We start from the raw sequence: 19,729 nt of genomic DNA, 5'->3' as shown, positions 1-19,729 counted from the left end.
AACATATCAGCAACGCAATCTCACGCAGTATCATTACAGGAAGTTACTAGCACATGAAAGTCCCAGCTACACAACGTCTTGCGCTATAAGCATTTTTTATTGGGCATTATTTCATTTGCATGGCACAGTGAGTATTTTCCTCTGGTTTTCTTGAGGGCAAGAACAAGGAGAGGTGGGTGTATTGTTGAATGCGCATAGGCGTAATTACCAGGGGGGAGGGGGCAGGGAGGTCACATGCCCCCCCCCCCATCAGAAGTGGAGGGGCAAAGTATCCCTGACCATTTGCCCCCCCCCTCCCCCGCTCTCTTTTGGAAGCACGCACTTTTGGCTGCACGCTGGAAAATAGAACAGCTGAGGCAAAATTTTCTTTGTGAATGTATCCACGTACATAAAGCATTTATTTATTACATATCCCCCCTGGTTGGTAGTGATGATCGCATTTTATACCTCTCTGCTAAGAGCTGTAGAAGACGACGGACGGGGTACGTCACACACGCTGGCATTGCGGAGAAGGCCGGTGCTATGCAGTTCCGGCCATAAACAATTTCACGTTTCTCTTGTGGCATCATGCCCACTTTTTTGAGACCACCTAATCATATTTGAAAGCTCAAAACTGACTTTCTGTTTTCAAACTAAGGGCGAGGGATTATAATGTGTAATAATATACCGCGTGGAACGATGGCGGGTCTTACGGCATGAATGTGTTGGACAATCAAATACCAAAACTATTATATACATATACAGGGTGTCCCAGCTAACTTGGACCAAGATTTTGATAAAAGTTTATGCGTTCTTCAGAAAAGAACTCACATGGACGTTCTTAGCGTTTACGTTATCTTACAGTACCACTTTTCGTCGTCTTTTTTGAGTAATTTAGCAAATTAACTTTCTAGATATAGCATGAAACGTTCAGGCGTGAATAGAAAAGTTGTCGAGCTCCACAAATATTGCCCAACTCAGGCACTTCCAACGAGATAGACTAAGCGTAGCCGTTTTTATTAGGCAGAAACGAAAGCGCGCAGAGTTTTAAAAATACCGCGTGACAGCACGCTCGTGCGCCCTCATGCGCCACGATTACAGCGCTCTCAAACGTGCTTTGTAAAAAAAAAAACATCGCTCGCTTCGCGCCTTTCGTTAACCACCACAGAGGTTCGCGCTGTGCTTGCTTCCGAGATAAACTCCAGTGGGTTCGGATAGCAGTTGAAACAGAGCACGGCTCCAGTTTCTGCGGCGTTAATTGCACTCTCATGCCAGCAGAATGCATGCGGAGGAAAAATGACAAGCTCATGATTTCGAATTTGGCAGCAAGACCCCAACAAGCAAACACGCAGTATAACAAGCTTGATAACGTCATATGAATTACGCTGGTTGTCACAAAAGGAAGAACTGTAAACTGACACGGAAGGTTGCTTTTTAGCTTCCTGTCCATTCCTTGTCGGCAGAGAATATGTAATTTCATATTACTTAGTCCCTTTTCCACGTCGTACAAAAGTTTCGCACAGATGGCTCTTTTCAAGGATAAGGGTTGCAGATATTTATTCGCTGCGCTGTCTGTCTAAAGAATGTGTTCAAACAAGTCGCCTTCTACCATAATGCAGTATTCGCACCTTTTGAGCACGTCCTATGTAGCTTTTTTGATGACGCAAGACGGTATCGCGCTGCAGGCATCAGGAATCTCTGCCTTTAGCGCTTCTGGTATAGTTGTAGGTTTGCGGTACACTCGGTCTTTCACATGTCCCCACAAGAAGCAGTCTGAGGTTTCAAGTCCTTTGACCTTGCAGGCCATGCCAGTAGTCCATGCCATCCGACCCACAGGCGTTTCAAGGCTTCGTCAAGCCAGGATGAGGCAAGGTTGCTGCTGTGAGGTGGTGTACCGTCGTGCTGATACCACGTTCGCTCTAAAAACGCAAAAGGAAGATTACAGCGAAAATCTTCGACTGAGCCTTCCAAGATGTCGTTCACGTACGGCTTAGCAGTGAGCATGATGCCAAAAAATATGGGGCCAATTATACTTCGTCAGAGATACCGCACCACACACTGAATGACCATTGGTACTGGTGTCTGGTCTGCTCGACCTAATGCGGGCTCGTATCGCTCCAGTAATGCGCATTATGGATGTTCACTTGAGAATTTCTGGACAAGGTTGCCTCATCTGTCTAGAGCACCTTGTCAACAAAATCCGGTAGTTCGTCATTATTCACAAGGATAAAATTTCAAAATCAGGGTGCTATTGAAAGTCTTTCTTGCAGCTGTTGATGCAGCAGTTGGAGGTGATAAGGGTGCATTTAAGCCTTCATAGTAACTCTTGACACTGAAGACTTTGAAATGCCGACCTCGCCACTCACATCACGCACGCTGGAATGAGGGTTTGCAGTCATTAAAGCCAAAATGTCTCCTTTGGCCTCTTCACTGATGATCCCCTTTCTGTACCGCGTCTTCTTGAAGCTGCCTGTTTCTTTCAGCGTCAAGTGACTCCTCATAATTGTATTCACGCTAGGTCTTCCTCCACATTGCCGATTTCGGTATACCTTGGCAGCTTTCCTCTCGTTGTCCCGTGCCGCTCCCAAGGCTAAGACCATGTTCGCCTTCTGCTCGCTTCAGTACGGCATGCTTTAGGCACTTGAAACAAATTCTTCGAAACGGTTACGCGGCACTACCGTAATACGCAGTCGAGCTCGCATGCACCTAGCCGCTGGCACAGCTTGGAAGAAAAGCGGCGTTGTAACAACTGATGCTCTCTCTCGCCCATGTTCCAGATGTATGATGCATGTTTTGTTGTATTTTTGTTCTATTCCGCATCGACATGAACGATAGAACGAAATTGCTCAGCTCTTCATATCGGAATATACGGCTGACGACGGCGCGTTCTTTGGTTACAGCCGCGAGTGGCTGCTGACGAAGCGCCTTTTGGAGCGCCATCGCCAGCCGCTGTCGGTAATGTTAGAGCCGAGCAAAGGTAGAAGCCCTTTCTCGTAAAAGAAGGGAAGGCGCGGCGCTCCCAATATTTTTACAAATCACTCGTGAGAACGCTGTAATCGCGGTGCATTCGGGCGCACAGAGCACGCCGTCTCGTGGTACTTTCTATTACTCCGCGGGCTTTCCTTTTTCCGGAATAAGAACGGCCACGCTGTCAATCTCGTTCGAAGTACCTGGGATGGGCAATATTTGTGAATCTGCACAACTTTCCTATTGACGCCCGAACGTTTCAAGCTATATAGCTAATAAATTTATCTCAGCTAATTGCTAAAAAAATCACATGCAAGGAATTGCACTGTAAGTTTAAATAAATGCTAACAACATCCACGCTATTTCTGTTGCGAAGAATGCATAGACTTTTCAATATCTTGGGCGAAGTTAGCTGGGACACCCTGTCGATATATATATATATATATATATATATATATATATATATATATATATATATATATATATATATATATATATATATAAATTGATGAATGACTGAACGAGAAGAAACGGGGCGAACTGAAGGGCCCGATTTTTATTGCCCGGAACATGGAACCCGACCAACAAAGACACCAAAGACAACATAGCGGAAATTACTTGTACTTGCCAGTTGAATTACGAAAACGATAAATTAATACCATTGAAAGGTTAGAACATCGTGCGTGTAATGTGAAAACGTTGAATCGTTCCCCACGCGTTTTTATCCACTTTCATTGCCATTCATTTATTATATATATATATATATATATATATATATATATATATATATATATATATATATATATATATATATATATATATATATATATATGTGTGTGTGTGTGTGTGTGTGTGTGTGTGTGTTTAGAGAGGGCGAGATTGTGCTCACAATTAAGCTTTATGGTTTTCATAAAATTAGGCACACCGAGGCACGCGAAAACCACCTGAGCAAATAACTTACGTGGTCAGAGGGACACAAAATGAGGTTATAATTATCGCTGTCAGGAGCCCAATTAACTAAAATTGAATAATTTATTTTTTGTTGAATGCAGTAAGTGGGTATACGTGTATTGCAAAGTTAGGGGCAGTCGTCTTTCTACACAGCATCAGTTCGAAGAATTCTTCTAGCGTATCTGTGCCCCAAGATATGCGCCTCCAGATTTTTTTTTTTTGTCGTTCGCATGATCCCGCACGTAAGAGAGTTAGGATAGCACAAAGCTCCTCCCTGATGTGATGCGGCTGTTGCGTGCATCACTAAGAAATGACGGGCAGCCCTGTAAGGATGGCGGCAGCTGTCATTCCGAGATAATGGCGCGAGCGGAGAAGCCGCAGGGCAGTGCGCGTGGGGGAGGATGACTAGACGAGCGCGCATGGTCCTTGCCTGAGCTACGCAAATAAAGTGACTGCCGATTTTCAGCTACTCTAACTTTTATTGATATCAAGAGAAACAGCTGCACGGCACGCCGCGCTGGCATATCTTGGGCGCTGTTACGTAAAGCTATTCTAAACTTTTCTATTCCACTTCTGCAATCATCCGTGCGCGATGGGTCAAAACGTTTTTGGACGACCCCCACTTCGCTGGTCCGACGTCACAAAAACGACGTCACGAAAACCGCGACAGCTTCCCATCTTTTATGACTTGTACACACTAATTATACATGATTTGACCGAACAAAACAAAGATAGTTATTTCTGATTCAACGCCATTTCGCCATTAGACCTTGGCTATCGGCCAAAAGTTTTCGGGCTGCACCCAGTTCACCTGCTTGTCACGCGACTTCCCAAAATCGCGAAAGCTCATCGCGTGAAAGTGACGTGTGTGAGTTAAAGGTGCATTGATATCCCGTACAAAACAGATTTCTTTTTCTGAATAGCCGCAGGCTGCCCCGTTCCGAAAGGAGTAAAAGATGACTGCCGCCTACTGCTTGGGCAACTGGCATCTGCCGGAGAGCATGGGTTTATCTGCGTATAATAAAACATTTTGCGTGGCCGCGTAACGTTTTGGAGCACTTTCGGCACGTTTAGGACCTCGTTCTGCCAACTCTTCTTTGCTGAGGATGCGTTTTAGCGGCATTCTTAACCTTCTGTTGCATGCCGCCGCGATTTTCGACCAGCCGCCGCAAGCTAAGTAAGGAAAAGCGGACCAATATCAGACGCGGGCGTCAACCTTTTCATGCAGTTATCGATTTTCAGCGCACTGGCTCAGCCCCATTGAATCCATCTCCATTTGAGCGGGCTCTTCGCCTTTTGTGAGCCAATTCGATAAGAGAAGTCGCTCAGTGTAGGCAATGTTAGTCGTTCCTAAAGCAAAGGTATGAAAGATGAGAGCGTTCGAATGGTCTGTTGAGACAACCATGCAGGTCAGCGCCCGATGCTTGCGTCGGAGGTTACGCAAATTTGGCGTCAGGGGAATTGAATAAAAACACATTGGAATAGTTTTACGTTACAGTGCCCCTTGATTTCATGACATGAGATGACAATGAGGCACGCTGTAGTGGAGGACTCCGGAATAATTTTCACCACCTGTTGTTCTTTGACGTGCACCCAATGCGTGGTACATGGCCGTTTTGGCATTTCACATTTATTGAAATGCGGCAGCCGCGGCCCGTACTTAATTCAATCCCGCGCCCTCGTGCTTAGCAGAGCAATATGTCTTGCAGGAACAAATATGTATGTCGCGCGATAGAACACACAGGCAAAGGTGTTTGCTTGAGGCGTTGTTGTGCGCCATATTTCATAACCTCTGAGAGGATTGAGCATTGTCATTGCCTGACATTGCACATCGCATCGTGGCAGAAGTAAAAACTTGAATTGGATTACGGGGCTGTACATGCCAAAACCACAATCGGATTATGAGGCAAGCCGTAGTGGCCGATTCCGCATTAATTTTGACACCATGATGTTCTTTAACTTGCCCCAAAATCTAAGTGCACGTGCGTATTCTATTTCGCCTACGTCGAAATGGGGCTGCCGCCATTGGGATCAAACCCACGACCTCTAGCAACGTCATAGCCGCAAAGCTACCGCGAGGGGGCAGAGAAGTGTTGGTTTGATGATCCACCGCTTCCATACTGTCGCCGAGACCCTTCGGTGCGCTTTAGTTAATGCAGCTCTGCTTCTGCACGCCTGCGTAATTTGTTCGCTTGACATATTTGCACGGTGTTTATTTTTCACAAATAGCGGGAACGTACTGTACCTTACCTTGAACTTAAGCCTATCCAGTTTCCCCGCAAACAATGTCGTGTAGTAGCAGTGTTTCCTTGCCTTCTCAAATCACCTTCCCCCCACCCCCACTTGTATGGGAACTGCCTCTTCTCCTTCCTCCTCTCTACAGTTCCATCTGCGTCCCCTCTGGACTAGCCAGTTAGCAGAAAGGGAGGCGCTGCAGTTTCTGCATTGCTTTTGAAGGGAGTCACGGAGCTGTCAAGGAGCTAATTTGGAAACGCTCAGAGAACTCCAGAGGGCATTGTGCACTTTCGACACGGTGGGGTCTAAACGAGTCTGCCGCGTCGCCTTTCCTCTCTGACTTGCTCCTGTCCTGTATACGCACGTCCTGACCTCCCCCCTCCCCCGATCCGGTGTGCCGACAGCGGGTACCGACTGTGGCAGCTGCCTCAGCAGCAGGAACTACAGCAGCAGTGGGAAAGTCGAAGGAAGAGGGAAAAAATCTTCGTTTAAAAAAAAAACAAGGACTCGGAGGTGTAAGAAATGGAGAGGCGGCAAAGGCGTGCAGCACGGCCTTCAAATTATGTTGTCTGTTCAAGGGCTTGTCTACCAGATTCCGAACATCTGTGGAAAATTGTACATAGGCCAGACTGGTCATGCGTTTGAGCAGTAGGCTTAGAGTGGACCTTAGCTCTTTAAAACGTGCTCCATACTCTAATTTGGCGCTACACGGCAAGCAATACGGATGCAGGCTTACCGAAAAATCACGAGAGGCTTTTCACCACAGAGGTCAATTGTCTAGGTAGCTGGCTGAAGCCTTCTTATATTCAGAAGCAGGGCACCACGTGCGTGAGCCAACATTCGCTGCACCTTCGTGATGACAGTGGCGTAATTTACTACTAGATGAAAGTGTAGTGGCAGCTGCCTAGTTTGATGGCGCGGTAGTCATACTTTTTAGTGATTGTTCATTTGTATATGTGCCTGCCGTATTCAATTTATGATTTAGAGTGATAGTTGTTGCACAGGTTTTTGCTCGCTTTTCGTCTGTTTGGTTCGTGGTGCTTTAGATCGCTGTGATAAAAATAGTATATGTTACATGTGCGTTTGTCAACAAACGTTGCTTTGAAGTCGGCCCATTTGACGTCTACGTTTTCTTTGGCCTCGCCCTTTTTCAGCGCTGTTTTACAGTCACCTTACAGCTTTACGGACTCGCACAAAATTCCGCTCTTATTCTAGTTTTTGTGCGCATATGCATCAGCGCGGTGCAGTTTTGGTAGCTTAGGATAGATGCCATTCGTATTTTTATTTTTGGCACTGTGTGACATGAAGGCCTGCCTCGTCAACTAAAGTGGACGCTGCTAAACGTGTCCACAGACGAAGCTCGACTTCAAGCAATGCAAGTGTTTAGCTACATGGCATGATATCAAAGCAGAATGTCCCAAATAGTACAGAGTGCAGCTATTAGGCGTTCGTTCCAGAGTTTAGCGTTGGCGTCCCTCGGCCACCTTCCTCGGCGCAACTGAGCAAACGAGCACATCGAACGATGAAAGAGCGAACGCTGAGCGCAGCGGGGAAGGAAAGACGGCGATCGCAAAGAGAGTGTGAGGAGGAAAGTGGAAAGGAGGGTATGGCGAAAACGCGAGAAGAAAAGCGTAGGGTGGCGCAAGATTGGCTCTGCGGGGACGACCGCTACGACATGGCGCCAAAGAATCGCACCGTCGTCTGTTCCCCGATGGCCTGCGGCGTGCGCGTCCAGCAATACCGTATCTGGAAACAATGCCTTACTTGAGCGGATGTCTGTCCGTGGTGGCTGCTGCGAATCGCGGCCACGCATGACCCACGCCCTGTCTCTCGCGATCTGCAAATGAGCGAGACAGTCCCGCCACACTTCGCTCCGTTTGCAATGTGCCGCACGAGACAGATGGTCTGCACCAGCCTATATATCGCTAAACGAAAACAATAAAGAGCTGAGCTCAAATTTCGCATTAGGGAGTCTAGTAATCATCGGCGAATTTTTTTTTTCTTTTTGAGCAGTCGGACATGGTGCTAGGCTCTACTTCGTAAGTCGGAACAGGTAACAAATTTACAGCAGGTGGTGTCATCCTTGGAACTAAGGCTAGACGACCTCGAGAATCGCTCCGGAAGGTCGAACCTCATAGTCTATGGTATGATAGAAGAAGAAGATGAAAATAACGAGTCGCTCGAGCGCTGTGTTAACAAAAAGGTTGTCAAAGATTCTCTGACATTGGATGAAGTCGTGATCGAACGCATCCACAGATTAGGTAGACCGGAAGAAAACAAAACAAGGCCAATAATACTGAAGCTTCTAGATTTCAGGGAGAAAGCGAAAATTTTGCGAAATTGTCACAAACTAAAGGGGACTGCGTTTGCCATCAGTGAAGATTTTTCACCCCGCGTTCGCGACATTAGAAGAAACTTATGGAAATACGGCAAACCGAAAAAAAATTCCGGCGATAAAGACGCTCTGGTTTATGATAAACTAAAGATAAACGGGGAGCAATATTTTTGGGACGATGTTAAAGAAGACGTGTGTCCTCTTACACGCGCTTCAAACCAAACAAAAAACCAGGAGACGGAAGCACGAACCCTACGCCCGCACCGCCAGCAACGTCCCAAATAACTTTCATGAACATAAATGCGCGTAGCATTGTCTACAAGCTCGGTCACCTTGAATCATTAATAGTGGGCTTCGAGCCGGACTTCCTAGCCATTACGGAAACCTGGCTAACAAAAGACATTAACAATTTTGAAGTAACTCCCCCGAACTACGCTGTAGTTCGTAAAGACCGACCGACACGTCGTGGAAGCGTGGCTTTGTTAATAAAATATGAAGTCCCTTTCGTTACAATGCCTGAAGTTGAGCGGATGGAAGCGATTTTTCGCAAACTCTGTTTTATCTAGTAGCGCTATCATTGTTGGGTGTGTTTACCTCACTCCTTGTTCTGACTCAGACAAATTTCATTCATTGTGTACTTACATACAACGTCATGCTGAGGACACTAGACTGATACTTTTAGGGGACTTCAATCTTCCTGACATCGACTGGTGTACACTGAGACATCATTCACCTTGCGCGGAAGTTGTTTTCGATATGAAGCTTTCTTTCAACCTCACGTAGATCGTAACAAAACCTACCCGCGTACAAGGAACTAGCTCTAACACTTTAGATTTAGTGTTCCTGAGCAGTCATTTCCCTTATCATGACGCTAAAGTAGAAACACTAGAAGGCCTGTCTGACCACAAACTAATAATGTGTCCTGTCCCGTTTCATTACACTACACACGCTTCCCGATCAACAATAGCATATCCTCACTACAGCCGAGCTGATGACACTAGCATACTTGACACATTATCTGAAGAGCTAACATTGTTCCGTCAACTCTCAGATGACACTAATACCGATATAGAAATCCTATGGCGTAGGGTTCAAAATATTATATCGTATTGCACCACTAATTTCGTTCCTACCAAGACTAAAATGACGCGAAAGAATAATCCTTGGATTACTCGAACTATAATTCATGCCGAGCGGAAGGTCCGACGACTGAAAAGAAAACGCAACGACGCCACCCATCAGAAGGAACAGCCGAAAAATTAACATTAGTCATTAACGATTTAAAATCTAAAATCAAAATAGCTAAAGCTTTCTATTATTCAAGTACGCTAACAAATTTCCTGAAAGATTCTCCCCAAAAGTTCTGGCGTTACTTAAATCCTAAAGCACATAATGAAAGTCATCCGCCCTCGGAGGAAAATCTAAACACTGCGACCACACTGAATAACTACTTTTGTTCCATTTTCACTACAGACGATGGAAATGCACCTCGCAATAGCCCCTGCACCGGCAAGCAACTAGGGCCCCTTACTGTGACCGAAGCTGGAGTCTTAAACCTACTACTAAATTTAGACACTAAAAAAGGACCGAGGCCTGATAACATTTCTTACACATTCCTGCGCAGATATGCCGAGTGGATTGCGAAGTATTTAGTAATACTATTTAACAAATCCCTGTCATCCTGCAGCCTTCCTAAAGAATGGAAAACAGCTAAAATAACACCAACACATAAATCAGGAAGCAAATCAGATCCCTCAAACTTCAGACCAATCTCACTAACCAGCACAATATGCAAGCTACTTGAGCAAATCATCTTAAAGCACATAACAACCTATCTAGAAGATAACCAAATTCTAACGCCTTTCCAACATGGCTTTCGAAATGGACTTTCTACCGTTACTCAACTAATTGAACTCGTGCATGACGTAACCACCTCTATTGATCACCAGAAACAAATTGACCTTATTTTCTTAGACTTTTCTAAAGCCTTCGACCGTGTGTCCCACCCAAAACTTATTAGGAAACTTGAACTAACTTTAGGAACTGGCCCAGTTTTAGACTGCATTATGGATTACCTCACTAACTGTACTCAGTTTGTCGAAATTAATAATGAGAAATGCGTAACAGCTGATGTCACATCAGGTGTACCACAAGGAAGCGTCTTAGCCCCCGTGTTATTCCTAATCTTTATAAACGACCTTCCTGCTAACCTTTCTAACATTAGACTTTTTGCCGATGACTGCGTGCTATATCAGGAAATTAACTCTGTCATCGACCATATAGCTTTAAATAACGCCAAAGCAGCAGCATCGAAGTGGTGTGAAGATTGGCAGATGACTATTAACGTTGACAAATCTGTTCTATTATCTGTAACAAGGAAGAAACACAGGTCACTCTCTCAGTACACACTAAACAGCATTCCTCTTGCTTCGGTCTGTGAATACAAATACTTAGGAATATTACTAATCTCTGACCTTAGATGGGATGCTCACGTTAACAAAGTCACGGCAACCGCACTAAAACAGTTATTTTTTATTAATAGACGCCTCAGACTAGCAGCATCTGATATAAAGCTACTAGCATACAAAACAATTGTTAGACCGGTACTAGAGTATGCAAATGTCGTTTGGTTTCCTTTCACTAACAAGCTGATTAAAAAACTTGAAGTTGTTCAGAGAAAGGCGCCCAGGTACATATTTAACAAACATAGGCTAACAGACTCGCCGACAGAACTACTCAAATAAGCCGGGATGCTAACTCTTTAAGACAGAGCAAAACTAGCACGCCTCGAAACCATTTACCAACTCGTAAAGAACCAATTAAATCTGGATACCTCACGATATATAAGCAAATCTCAAACGAGGAAAACAGCGTCATAACCCCTCCCACACACTAAACGAGTATTTATTCCGTACTGACACTTTCAGGTATTCTTTCTTTCCACAAACTATACGCGATTGGAACGCTTTGGGCGTGAGCTCTGTTAATAGCTCATCACTAACTGCCTTTATCACACTTGTTGAAAACGATCTGCTTGCTCAGTAATTATTTTTGCATATTGTCAGTATCACTTTGGTACTACTTTTGTTTCTTTTTTGCATTTTGTGGCAAAATTATTCTGTCCAACCCAAATCCTGCAGCATAAACCTCATTATATATTTTTTACTCCTGCTGATGTATAAGCTTATTCCATGCTTTCTAAACCGTTTTATATTGTCATGTTTGTATGTCAATGTACTTTTTGAATGCCCTTTCTGTTACGATCCCTGACGGGATTGACAGTATTGCATAAATAAATAAATAAATGACCAGTCCCAAGTACTAACGGAAATATTGTCCTTGACATACGTGCCAGAGATGCCGATACGGAGTTCGAACAGTGGCATTTCTGGCATCATATATTAACTCTCAGTCACACTGAACGCGAGCACCAAACACAAAAGGAGAATGACTCGGAGGCAGACTCATGTGACTATCGTGAACAGTAGTCATAGAGATACACATAGAAGGCTCATGGGAAATGCGCTCTCACTACATTATGTGCAAGTGGTGATTTTTAGGCGCTGAGCGTACGGAGTGTGCCAGAGCGAATACAGCTGAGAGTACGTCACGAGGGCAGATTGTGACGAAGGGGCAACTAACAGCTACTCAGTACCGAACACTGTCTCTAAAAGGCCCGCCAACCGTAAAGGGCTTACTTCCGAAAAGTCATCGCGCACATAGGCCCCAGATATAATATGGCGGGGCGGCGTCAGAGGAAGCTGGCTTGCCTGGGCTAGCTGGTTCGCGTCATGCTCCTTCATAGCGTTTCGTTATTTGTACTTTATTTTTTACTTGTAAATAGTGCGGCCCAGGTGTGGGCCATGGCAGGAATGTTGTAATGCAAATGCACAAAACTAGCGCCATTGCATTTCCCCTCATACAAGGCGCAAAATAGGGCACGCGAAAGCTACATTGGCGAAGTTTAACCGAACTACGCTTTGCGAGAGCCCTGTTGAACCTCGTTGTTCACTTCACCTCGTTGTTATCGAGTTGCAACAGACACCGATAATTTGGAAAGTCTGGTCACTCCGCAGAAAACAACAGCATCACCACTCATTCTAGGAATTGCCACAAGCGTAGGTGAGCCGAACGACCAGAGCCATGATGACGGTCATCACCGATAGTGAACGCCATCCATCACTACTTCCGCACCAAAGAAAGAATGCCGGAGAGACCAAGCAAGGGAGGGGTCGAGCAAACGCTTAATGGTAACGGTAGCTGAGCCGGCAAAACCTACCAAAGTCGAGAAACTTGTACTGCGTCGATATCGCTCGATTTTCGCAACACCCCAGGCTTCGGCACACTGCGTCCTGATTTTTCTTACCTTTCTTACACAGCATACATTCCTCACTTGTGTCCATATGTATGGCGTTTCGCAACGCGCTTTTCCCTCCCCCCCCCCCCATTCCCTTCCAAACCTGCCTTCAGTATGCCAAGAAAACGCGAATAGAAGGCAAAAACGGAGCATGGAGATGCATGGACGGAATCAAAGCATGGCTCAATGAGCATGTACTACGTGGCGCTAACTTGGGTCGCCGGTGCTGCGACAATGCAGACGCAAAACTGGCGGCGCGCGGTGGGCATGCAGGAGGGTGTGTGCGAGGGGGGTGGGGGTTTTCGCAGTTGTAGCGCTAAGCAGGACGGGTGCATGTACCATTCCTCGATTTTTTTTCTATTTTTTATACACTCGTGGAAGGATATGGTGCACGCCTTGCTAAAGAACCTTGTACTGATAAGGTCGCAGCCGTGGTGGCGACATTAGGAATATTCGTTTTTTAGGTCAGAAAAATAAACAACTCTCGCTCAGACTCACTAAGAAATATATGTTTTTCGTGTTAGCTCATTCAGAGTCAGTTCACTTTCGTCAAAATTCTACTAAGCCAGGCTCGCTCGGTCTCAGACTCACCAACCTACTCAGCCGAGCTCACACGGACTTACAACTCCACCGAAACTGCGCTCAATCGAGCTCATTCGGTCTCAAACCCACCAACCTACTCAGCCGAGCTCACGCGCACTTAAAACACCACCGAAAATGGGCTCAATCGAGGTCATTCTGCCTCAAACTCACCTACTTACTCAGCCGAGCTCACACGGACTTAAAACTTCACTGAAACTGCGCTCAGTCGAGCTCACTCGGTCTGAAACTCCCCAACCTACTCAGCCGAGCTCACACAGACTTAAAGCTCCACTGAAAATGCGCTCAGTTGAGCTCATTTGGTATCAAACTCACCAGCCTACTCAGCCGAGCTCATACGGACTTAAAGCTTCACTGGAACTGCGCTCAGTCGAGCTCATTCGGTATCAAGCTCACAAACCTACTCAGCCGCGCTCATAAGGACTTAAAGCTTCACTGAAACTGCGCTCAGTCAAGCTCATTTGGTCGCAAACTCACCAACCTACTCAGCCGAGCTCACACGGACTTAAAACTCCACCGAAAATGCGCTCAGTCGAGCTCACTCGGTCTCAAACTCACCAACCTACTCAACCGAGCTGATACGGACTTAGAACTCCACAGAAACTGCGCTCAGTCGAGCTCACTTGGAGAAAGACTCACCAAGAACGCACTCACTCAGGCTCACTTCGGCTTAGACTCATTAGATGGTCTGGGTCGCAGTGAGTCGTCTCACGAGTAAGTTTTCCAGCCTATGAATGTCATACAAGTACATTAGAGTGGGATCTCATCAACGGCTCAATGTCTGCAGTCGCATACAGCTGCTAACACATCGTAGCAGTGTCTTCCTATTCAATCGTGAGCGCATGGGAACATTCGCTACACTGGATTTATTGTACAGTGTCCCTTTGACAACAACATGATCAGAACCGTCTGACGCACCTATTACTGGCACAGGTTAATCTAACGTTCTTAAAAGTTATTTTGCGCGTTGCATTGGACGAAACCACGGGAACTACGAAATAGCGATTTCTCTGTGTGTTTGAGGCCTTAACTCGGCTCCCTCGCGCTTGTACCTAAATGAATGAAAACGTGCATGTGGACAGCAAGAAGGAATATGCTGCGAAATGCAGCGCATAGAGAGAACAGTTACGTCAGCAGCTTTGTTACAATTATGAAAGTTTCAGAACTACTGGGGTTTAACGCCTCAGATCAGCACACTTCAATGTTCTTTAATGTGCACTCAATTTGGCGAGCGTATTCCCATTCGAATCTAAGAGAATGCAATGCTGCAGCCGTGTCAGACACTCGACCTCGTGCTGAGCGGTGCAATGTCTGTCGTGGTATATGATCTGTCGCGGTAGTTTAATGTGGGGATCCACGTCAGGCACATTTCAAGGGTACGAAGTGACCGAGAAAGCATATTGCAACTATCTCGTTTAACCGAGGAGCCAACACAGAAGAGACATACACAGCGCTTACATACGAATAATAATATGTTTCAGAAAGCAGATGGGTTCATAGTCAAAATGCGCATATTGAGCTCTGTGTTAGTTTCTACTGTCTGCGTCCCTCGTTTTACGCGCTGTGATTAGATTATCAAAAAGCCAGCTCGCACACGTTTTCGCCGTGATGACGGCACCGAATTCGTGTCTGTTGTGTCTTACACGGCGACATGGACATGGTTGATTGCAAACACGCACGAAAGCGCCGCGATCTAGGCACACGAAAGTTTAGTGCCGTCGTTTGTTTTTCTGCATGTTTCGGGATTTCTGAGCATCCCCCCACCCCCCGCTCAGAAATGAAGAAATTAAGCACGCAAACAACTTCAGGAAAAAAATGAAATCACAAGTTTCCTTCCTAGCACTGGGGCATATAACTCAAAGCTATTTCAATATGTTCTTATTCCAATCTCCTGACGTCAAGTTTGCGTAACCGCCAACGCAAGCGCCGGGCGGTCACCCTCAGGGTTGTCTGAACAGGCCAATCAAATGCTCTCCTCGTTCATAGCAGGTCACTTTTGTTTGCTTGAAAATCGAATAACATTGCCTACACTGAGCGGCTTGTCTAATCTAATTGGCTGACAAGAGGCGAGGAGCAGGCTCAAGTGGAGAGGGATTCGATAGGGCCGAGCCACTGCACTGAAAGTCAATAACCGGATAAAGAAGGTGGCGCTGGCATCTGTCATTGGTCCGTTTCCTTTTACTTTGCTTGCGGTGGCTGGTCGAAAATCGCGACGGCATGCAATGGAAGCCTAAGAATGATGCTAAAACGGATCGCCACCAAAGACGAGTTGACAGAATGAGGTCGTAAACGTGCCGAAAGTGCTTGAAAGCATTACACGGCCACGCAAGAAGTTTTATTATACGCAAATAAACATATGCTCACCGACAGGTGCGAGTAGCCAGTGCCTGAGCGATCGGCGGCAGCCATCTTTTATTCCTTTCGGAACGGGGCAGCCTGCGGCTATTCAGGAGAAAATTCAGTTTTGTTAGGCATCTTAATGCATCTTTATTGTGCACACGTCACTTTGACGCGGTGAGCTTTTGCGGTTTTGTGACGTCGCGTGAAAGGCAGGTTAAGTGGGTGCAGCCCGAAAACTTTTGACGAATTACCAGGGGGCTAATGGCAAAATGGCGTCGAATCAGAAATAACTATTTTTCTTGTTTTGGGTGAAATCATGTATAATCAGTGTGTACACGTCATATCAGATGGGGAGCTACTGCGGTTTTCGTGACGTCGCGTGACAGATAGGTGAAGTGGGTGTAGTCCAAAACAGTTTTTGGCCAATCGCAGAGGGATGATTAGATAATTGGAATAGAAAAGTTTGGAATAGTTTTACGTTATAGCGCGCCTGTTGTTTGAGGAGGTGTAACGTGGCAAAGCAACTTGAAGGCTCTAAAGGCACTCGTCCTTTCTTCGTGCCCTCCCCTCTCTGTGATTGTGATTTTTAAAAATTCAATATTGTTCGACATGCAGCGACTGGACCAACAGCAAGTACCTCTAATGGAAGCTTTTGTGGAGGACCGCACCCTAATTTCGACCTCCCGAGTTTCTCTAATCTCCACTTCCTCAAAAAAATGGAATACTTTTTTTTCTTCATTCCGCCAAGAAAGTGCGGCCAGCCCCATAGAGGAATAAACGTGCCACCTTGTACTGAGCACCTTAACGCCATAACGACTGAGCCGCCGTGGCGGTTGCTTTTGAACACTATTGATTTTAGGATATGACCCATGGTAAAAAATGAACACTATATATTGCACTTGACGTATATTCGAATTTTGTACAATTGAAGATACAATATCCTAATGTCTGAAGACGACTGCGAATATCACATACGTGGGTCACATACGTCTAGCTATGTTATACCCTGGTTTGATTATAGTTTTGAAAAACTGCTCAGGCACAAATACACAACAAATGCACAACATTGTGACTTAGATTCAGGCGCACTACATTTCTATACCGGCTAAACAATGCAGTCTTCTAAGTCGTACTTGCTATTACTATCGAATTTGCCAACTTTGCGGACTTTTTGTTATTTCACCATATCAAGAAGGCCTGAAGGTCTACAAAACATAAATTCTCTTCACAGAGAAGGTTCGCATCGTTGGACCCAGAATATTCCTTCAGCATCCTTGTCGCAGTGAAACAATGCAGGAGGTGTAGTTGCTTTGAGCAAGTTTGTACACATGTTCCAGAAGCAGGCGTACCTGGCAACACAACATATATCCCTGAAAAAAGTCAATGTTATCTAAAACCATGTAATCCTTGTCAATATTTGCAGTGCAAAAGTTTGTTGTTTCTTTGTTATGCTTCTGCAGGTAAACCATATTCAAGAAAGTGATTATTATGACAGCAGCACACAGGGGACAGCGACACAAAGAAAAAAGTGCCCACAGGACCACAGCGCTTGTCCTGTTTGTTTCGTTTTCTCTGTGTCACCGTACCTTTTTCGCTGCGTTCGTAATAATTTGAGCTAATTCTTCCAAATTTGCACCTTATTTTAAATAAAAATGAGTATGTGTCATCGAAGATCCATTTGCTCAGGGTAAGTTTTTAACGTTTCATGGGATTTCCCCGTCCTTTCAGTGCCGTTTCCGTGGAATTCTGCGAATTTCAAAGGTGACAAGTAGGCAGCAATGCTCCCACAAACGACAATTGGAACCTTCTTCTTTCATGTTCCTCCTCGCAAAATGTCACCCCGACTGCAGGATGTAGATAAAACAGGTCCTAGTATAGACCAGTCAATGTCTTTTGCTAATACTCAGCTATCTCTGGGACAATTTTTTCGAACAACGCTGGCTTAGCGTCTGCTCAAATACGACGGACTGGAGTAGTGTTTACAAGCAACTCCTCATCGTATGAAATGCCAAGGCAAGCTTCGAAAAGAGATGATTTACGGCAGCCATGAGGCACATGCTTCGTCCAGCTGGCATTATCGGGGACGCACTTCAAGTGCAAGCACATTTGTGCGTGCCAGTATTGTGCTGGTATCAGTTTAGCGTATAAGTTTATCATATGCTCACGATCATAGTTAAAGAAGTAACGTTTCGAATAATACGCACTGCTCTGCATTATAATAAGGTATCACGTAGTCGAACAACATTGTTTCAGCTTTTCTCAAGCCTTCATTTGCAAGCGTGTTCAAAGAAATGAACGCTGTGATTTGCACAGCCCTTGTTGTGTATGAGCGCTGACCCACCTTTCTAAACTGGGGCGTCATGTGCTCGCCAGCCATGAAGTTGACAGGGATGAGGTTCAGGCTGAGATTGAGGTGCCTCGCTACCATGCGCACAGCGCGGCACGGTGGGCTGGCATCCATGTGGTAGAGCTCCATGGGCACTGGGTTGTTCGCGAAGCCTACGGGGGCCCCTAGCTTGTCTTGATTCAGAGGGTGCACCTTACTTTGGGCCTTCTGAAACGCGAAGGCACAGCAAAACGGAAGTACAAATGGGCGAGGCGACCCAGTGAAGGATGAGACAGATTATAGAATCTGGCGACGGTAAGTGTCGCATAAGACGTCGGCTGCAAACCGAAGACAATAGCGGCAACACTGAAAGGGAACTTGGTAGACCGAGTGTTCGGCAGCCGAACTTTAGAGAAAGTTTGTACAGACTCTGACTCTTACGAACATGGAAAGCATACAGAGACCGCAAAAAACGTAGACGTATATAAAATATTTACTCGCAGTGTCCCTTTAGGAAAGCATAAAGTCAGAATTTGTTTACTGTTTATCCGGTCTACGTCCTGATTTTGTCGTTTTCTTTCGCTTTTCCCATGCCAACGGGATAACCCAACTAGCCTAACGTTGTACTCTCTTGCAGTTAATTTTATAAAACTTCCAAAGCTAGCTGTTGCTTGCACAGGTAATGCCATATTTATTCTACGGGAGGGGAATAATACCTCTCGCTTGGCGCGACCTATGCGTCAGAAAGCGCCGGGTACTACACAATACACCCTGGTGACTCTAGCGGCCTCTTTCATGCAATACAGAATAACAATGTGAAGTAGCCAACAGAAACGGGCTTCACCTTTAAGGCTGATCGAGCCCCCCCCCCCCCCTCCTGCCTTCCCAGGTGAAGATACTTTCCAACCTCTGCAGTAACTGTCACAAGGTACAGAGACACGGAACCACTGGGAATGGCCTCGTACACGCTAGCATGATGTAAGACTTGACTCTGGTAACTGATTGGACATCTGTTTGGCACTCCTTTACCACCATTAGCCTTGTAATGTTCCTTTTCTAAACAGCGTCTGTTTTATCTCGCGCTGCTATGGCGACTGCAAGTACATCTGTATGGCTTGCGAAAGTTTCCTCCAGAGTCACTTGTGGTTAACAACACAGGTCGCAATTCTTTTTTCCTACGTGCCGCAGCTGGATTGTAAGGACTTCCATGAACTCACGCGCGCTGTCGAGCTGGAACAGCAGCTGCACCACATTTGACGGCGCACTTGGGCTCGAATGTCCGAGAGGTTCCTGGATTTTTGTACTGATACAGTTAAAGAAATGCATAAAATTATTTAGGCAGTCTTCTGTGGTACATCTTGTCTAAATGATAAGCGTACGTGCGCTACTTGGTAATTATACATAAACCCAGCTGGAAACAATTCCCCAAAACGGATCAATGAACTTTACAAAGCACAAATTACTTTCCAACGCGTGTAATCGCGCGCTAGCCCCTTCACGCGGACATTGCACCGCTCACTGAGTACCACTCTTCAATCATGTTGTATTACAGGGATTCGCTGTTAGCTTTTGGATCGTCATTGTAGCTTGCTCCTTCTAGTAGAGGAGCGCATCGCTTCCCTTTCCTTTTTTTCTACTT

At 45.6% G+C, this 19,729-nt stretch overlaps 1 protein-coding gene across 1 annotated transcript in view; it reads right to left on the bottom strand.

The window, feature by feature from the left end:
• LOC142574966 (glutathione S-transferase 1-like) overlaps positions 1 to 19,372 on the bottom strand; it is a 91,621-nt gene extending 72,249 nt beyond the window's left edge. Inside the window, exons 1-2 of the mRNA XM_075683944.1 lie at positions 19,308 to 19,372; positions 18,106 to 18,318 (exon numbers count right to left, since the gene is read on the bottom strand). Coding sequence (XP_075540059.1) covers positions 18,106 to 18,318; positions 19,308 to 19,343 — 249 coding nt within the window. The 5' untranslated portion in view covers positions 19,344 to 19,372. The remainder of the gene's footprint in view (positions 1 to 18,105; positions 18,319 to 19,307) is intronic.
• Positions 19,373 to 19,729: the final 357 nt, after the last annotated feature.

This window comes from Dermacentor variabilis, chromosome 3 (genome assembly GCF_050947875.1).
Source record: "Dermacentor variabilis isolate Ectoservices chromosome 3, ASM5094787v1, whole genome shotgun sequence".
In the NCBI taxonomy this organism is placed as follows: domain Eukaryota; kingdom Metazoa; phylum Arthropoda; class Arachnida; order Ixodida; family Ixodidae; genus Dermacentor; species Dermacentor variabilis.
Note: the sequence above shows the minus strand (reverse complement) of the source record. Positions and strands in the feature narration are given on the sequence as shown.